We start from the raw sequence: 6,248 nt of genomic DNA on the forward strand, positions 1-6,248 counted from the left end.
GCAAAAATGGACTTTGGCGTGCATATGATACGCATGTGTTTGGCGTGCATATAATACGCAGTTTTCGCGTGCATATGATACTAAATTTGTTGGCGTGCATATGATATGCAGTTTTCGCGTACATATGATAATACCCCACAACCCTAAACCTACCCATCACGTAGCATATACACGCCAAAGTCCATTTTTGCGTATCAGTACCACGAGTTTTCATTTTTATTTGGCGTACTATTTATACGCACTTTCATGAGATCGGGTTGGATATCTAAGGCTGCAGGATGCTTTTGGTGTGCGTTTCATCTGTTGGTCCACTAACAGGACGTCCTGCATACGATACATACGGATCTTCTCAATCAAGAGCTAAAAGTCCGATAAAATCAAATCAAATCAAAGTTGTCAAAACGAACAACTCTTACGAATATTATACACTATTTACCAATCCATTCCTCTACTCGCGTGATTATTGTGCGTGATTCCAGTGCAAATTCATCAAAGACCTTAAGAGCATGTGCCATATGTAATGAAAACTAGTTTCTCGTTTGTAAAACTACAAAACTGACATATTGGGCCTCAATCAAAAAATCTGAGAGAATTGTTTGCGTAAAGCCTTACAAACACTGTTACTTTGGACTGAATGTCAATTTAAATGTTTAGTTCACCCAAAAATGGGTGATCATTTACTCACCCAAACCCAAAAGAGAGTAAAGATATTTGTTATATTCTCTTAATAGTTTCGTCCATCCATTGAAAATCCACACATCTAAAAATGTCAAGTTTCAAGAAGTTTATAAAGACATCGTAACAATAAATGCATATGAAACGATTCCAATTCTTCTGATCAAATATTATGGTAAACAGAAGCTTATGTAGGCTACTTGGCTGACACGTGAAAACATTTTTTTCTTCTGTTTACCATATTTGATGCACTCTATGTATGTTTGTTGATCAATGTTTATATGTGAATCAAAGCCTAAATTAAATCTGTTCATTGTATAAAGCATTTGTGTCTTTTCAGAGGACTTGGCTTAAACCACTTGATAGATATGAATTACTTTTATGATGTCTTTATGAACTTTTCGAAGCTTGAACATTTTGGTTGCGTGTACTTTCAATGGATGGACAAAAATTATGAGAATATTAAAACGTCTTAATTTGTGTTTTGTAGAAGAACGAAAGTTAAATCGGTTTGGAACCACATAAAGGCAAGTAAATGATTTGAAAATTAATATATTTACTTTTCAGTTAACTAAAGATTTAAATTAAGCTTTACTTTACAGAAATTCAGTTTGAATTTAATGTGAGAGGTCCAATTAGTCGAACCTGCATCTGCTTGTTAATCACTTGGACGACAAAACACTAAAAAGCCATCTTTTTTTTGGATTTCCGATGTCTCATACAGCCTTGTTTTCATTCGTAACAAATTAAAGGGTTAGTTCACCCAAAAATGAAAATGTGATGTTTATCTGCTTACCCCCAGGGCATCCAAGATGTACAGCCCAAGAAAAATTTTATGTTTATATATTAAATACATTTATAAATAAATTTAATTATATGAATATAAATATATATATATTTTTTGATGTGACATGTGGCCAAGTATTGGTGACCCATACTTGGAATTAGTGCTCTGCATTTATCCCATCCATACAAACAAAAAAAAATTCTATTGCTTTTTGTTATAAAAAAAGGTTATAAAAATGTCAATAATTATCGATACCGAACAATATGAAACATTATATCATTGATACATTTTTTTGCTATATCGCCCAGCCCTACATCAAGGTTTAAAAAAAAACAAACAAAGAGTGCGTCTAAATTGAAAAACCAAAAATGCAAAGCTTGAAGCTCAGGAAGCTTTCATAGATAATTAGGCAATAATAATAAAAATTGGTCTTATTCTTGAGCAACACAATTCAGGAATGTCTTAAATTATAAAATACTAATAAAAATAAGTAATAAAAGCAAACTCTCCTGAACCCCTAAAATATTAAAAAGTCCAGAAAAGCCAATAAAATAAAATAAAACATGTTCTACCGCACGGGTTTGTTGTGTCATTGAGCAGACGGTGTGTGTGTGCATATATAAATACAGACGCACACCATCACGCTCAATCATAAATATGCAAGTGAGAATACAAACAAAACATCGACACAGCTTTACCTTCCTGTTTCCGTCATGTTTACAAGAAACGTTCTGTAGTGTGCAGCATCCATACATTCTTGTAACAACATTAAACTCTTCCAATAAATTAATACGTTAGCAACAAGCACAGAAGCTGCTGGAGTGTCTACTGCATAAGAAATGAGCATCTACATTCCCCTTCGAGCCGAAGGCGTCTTCCGTTGTCCGCTGATCCTCTCGCTCACTCTTTGGATGGGCTGAAAGGATTCAGTGCTGGCGGGCCTCATGTAGGGCTGGCCTTGTGAGCGTCTCTCCTCAGCTCCTGGATGTGTGGTTCCTGTTGGGTCAGAAAGTATTTGAAGAACTCATACACGGACCAGGCGATGGCCGTAGATGGCATCTGATAAATCACCCGCGCTCTGATGCCTTTAAAGAAGGCCGGCACGCCGCCCAATCGGTACACTGTCCTGAGCGCGTTCACCATGCCGGAGAGATGTCCGCTAACGTGCGCGGAGCTGAGCACCACGTTTTCCTGCGTGTTTAGCAGCGTCTTGCACACGTCTAATGGAGTGGTTATGGCAGCGGACACGGCTCCGGCCGCCGCTCCGGACAGGATGTGCGTCTCGGGCCGGTACTGGCGCTGGGGGTTAAAATGTTCCTGCATGAATTCGTAAGTGATGAAGTGGACGGCCTGAAAGGGGATGTTCATGGTCAGCTGAGTGCTGTAGCTGCGGTAGAAGGCGCCCAGGCCTTCCTTGCGACTGACCGTCAGGACGCAGTCATATAGGCTGCGGTATGGGGAGTTATACATCTGCATCCTCTGCTTCACCACTGAGAGAGAGACAGTGAAAAAGATCTTATGTGAAAATGATAACATTCACTGTACTTTACTTATCACTCTCTGGCGAATGCAAATAGGTGATTCTATGCTAAGCCGTATGAACCATGATTTTCATGATTAATAATCAGTGTTGGGGAGTAACTAGTTTTATTTACAAAATAAATGTAACTGTAATCCGTTACAGTTATTGGGGAAAAAATGTGTAATTAAATTAGTTACTTACAAAAATTTTAACAATTTCAAAGGGAGTTACATCTGAATACTTTCACACACATACAGATTTGATTGATTTCTTTCCCAAATCTGCATTTTAGCACCTCCGGTTGGGTTTTTTGAATGGATTTTTCGTTTAAAAGCTTAAAATAAGGTCTTTGTTTGACACAAGCTCAAGATATTTTCATGTTTTATTCTACGACATGAAATACATCAGTAAATGTGTTCATTTGTGAAGATTATCACAATGAACAAAACATGATGTGATAGTCATGTGAGAATTTTTGTTGGTCATGGAGCTTATTTTCTGCAATAATCCAAGAATCCAGTGAAATTCCTATTGGATTTTTGTTGAGGGAAGCAGGGTGACTCCAACTTCTGAGTTGGCCTACAAAAATACATCATCACTGCAGCACTATATTGTGATACTTTCTGCATTGGCCAATATCAGCGTCTGATTGGCTGGTTAACAAAAGTGGCCCAGACAGCCTTGTCAAAGGATGCACATTTTGTGTTTTCAAATACTTGTAAGTTCTTTTAATCAAGCAATAATGTTTGCATCATATCTACTAGTATTATACTGACATCAGCCATTAAAGAAAGTAACACATCGTTATAAAAAAAAAAAAAACTTCACAAAGACCACACAGTCCTTTCAGCCATCAAGCAATAATGTTTGCATCATATCTACTAGTATTATACTGACATCAGCCATTAAAGAAAGTAACAAAATCGTTATAAAAAAAAAAAAACTTCACAAAGACCACACAGTCCTTTCAGCCAACTGTCAATTTACTACAATTGAGTTTTTTCATGCTCATTAAAAATGCATATTAACTGTATTATTAATTACATATTATACAATAATGATAATTATAATAATAATAATAACAACTAACTTGATTTTAATGACATATTTTTGTTTCTATTGTCTAGACCAGGGTTTCCAAACAGGGCTTAATGAAGGAAATGCAGGAGGTTTGTGAGATGTTGAAAGTCTTATTTAAATAAATCATTAAAAAAAGTAAATCGGCTAACTAAAAGATGAATCCCTGGATAAAATCTAAAATTATTGTTGATGAAATGTGGAATTTCTTGGGCGTATTCTGCTACAGCTATCTTGAAGACCCCAAAACAAACCACTTTTCAGTGTACTTATAACAGTATTAAAATATAAGGTTCATTATTGACTGTAGAAGATTACCTTCTGCTGGGTTCATGATAGCATCGTGGAGGACAGTGGCAACACTTCCCGCCACACCTCAAGTGGAAAAGAGAAGAAAAATTATGTACATCACCATATCAAGTCACAACATGTTGAAAAAAACAGAACAGAAACTCATATGCTCATATGCTACATTTACAATGTACAACAGACAAAGGGGCGCTCCACTTTCCATTCCTTTTCCTCAAAAAGATGGCACAATGGACAGGGGGGAGGGGTAACTAATTTTACATAATAATTACAAAATTTGTCTAATTTTTAAAAAAGGTTTTTATTTAATGAAAAATTTGCCTTATTAAACTAACTATTATTTATAAGCTTTTTTCCCTTCTGGGGCCTGAAATTGAGGAATTTTGCTCAATATTGATAATTAAACAATATTTTGCTTGCTGAATGTGTTTTTGTGCTGACACCTTGGCTGGTTTAGGCCCGTCATGGATAATGATGATAATAAAATCGCCAGTAGGTGGCAGCAAGTCCCTGTTTTAATAAATTATTTATTGAATCATTCAAATCAAACGATTCATTCAAAACCGCTGATTCAATTAGAAACTAAACAAGTGAGTCCATCTGAATGAGCCGTTGAATCACTGGCTCACTCGATTCGTTCAAAAACTGATTCATTCAAGGAACAAAACACTGTGTTGCTCTGCACTGTTGTATACAATTAATAGCACATTTGTGCTGGCGCACGTGCTGATATTTAGAAAAGTACATGGCTTGTGCAATGAATATAAAAACTCATACATGGGTATTTTTTCTTTCATTGCTTGAATTATAAGGGCAGTCTAACTGCATTCTAACAGGCTTCATCGCGCAGTGAATGCTTTTGGACTCTCAAGACATGTTTTTGTTTGGTTTTTGCAAAGTCGATGACTGGATAATATCAGCTCTCTTATCATCTCTGAATCCCTCACAGTCACACATACAGCACAGTAAATGTCAGGGGTATGTCTTTAAATTCTAATCAAGGAAAAATCATACCTTCAGTTGTCTTCTTTTTAAAGAACTTCAAAAGTTGCGCTTGAACCATTTTGCGCGAAAAATGACGAAAACTTGCTTCCACTTGTGTATGGAGCTTATAATATGACAAAACTAATTGAATTTGTATTGTGTAAATTTGAATTATTGACTAGCGTAATTTAACAAAACTGAATATTATGTGGCATTCAACATAGTTCTGAATTGGATTTTTTTAAACTTGAATATTAAACATTTGAAATTTAACACAACTGAATATTTTTATGGCAGAGTTTTAAAGACATGTATTTTCAAACAGCTAATTTTTTGTTCTGAAATCTTAGACTGCAAATATCCAGTTTTTAAAAATACAGCTTCAAGTTTTCAAGATGAAGAGGAAATTCTGAACATCAAATTCAATATTCTAAAATTCAATACGCAGAAATTCAGACTGTAGAGAAAGTAGGTTATAGGTAATCCACAGGGAAGAGTAGATGATCTCCGAAAAGTCAAACGAAGCATTTTGGCCAATTAGTAGTTTTCTGGCGTAAGCGTGCGGTTCAAGATCTACCTGATCATGAATCGCCCAGAGGTAGCCTAAGTTATTCTTAAACATTTATGGTTTATATACTTATATGTTAGGTTAGCATTCTCAGCATGTGAAGCATTTGCCTAAGCCAGTGGTTCTCAACCTTTCTTACTCCAAGGCCCCCCTCCTATCCAAATCAATACATACTTTGCAAAAATGTCACTGCACATATTCTTTACAACTTAAAAGTGGCTATGTAAACCTTAATGTGACGAGAGGGGTGGGGCCGAGAGCCATGGGAACGGAGCGAGGCCGGTGGAGTAATTGCTAATGCGCGACACCTGCGCCACTCACCGGTC

The 6,248-nt window shown here is 36.2% G+C and overlaps 1 protein-coding gene across 1 annotated transcript in view; it reads right to left on the reverse strand.

Moving 5' to 3' along the window:
- Window positions 1–1,979: 1,979 nt before the first annotated feature.
- Window positions 1,980–6,248, reverse strand: part of LOC107710846 (mitoferrin-1) — a 23,156-nt gene continuing 18,887 nt past the window's right edge. The window contains exons 3-4 of the mRNA XM_016515700.1: window positions 4,380–4,436; window positions 1,980–2,952 (exon numbers count right to left, since the gene is read on the reverse strand). Coding sequence (XP_016371186.1) covers window positions 2,405–2,952; window positions 4,380–4,436 — 605 coding nt within the window. The 3' untranslated portion in view covers window positions 1,980–2,404. The remainder of the gene's footprint in view (window positions 2,953–4,379; window positions 4,437–6,248) is intronic.

Source organism: Sinocyclocheilus rhinocerous, unplaced genomic scaffold (genome assembly GCF_001515625.1).
Source record: "Sinocyclocheilus rhinocerous isolate Xijiao unplaced genomic scaffold, SAMN03320098_v1.1 scaffold1198, whole genome shotgun sequence".
NCBI lineage: Eukaryota > Metazoa > Chordata > Actinopteri > Cypriniformes > Cyprinidae > Sinocyclocheilus > Sinocyclocheilus rhinocerous.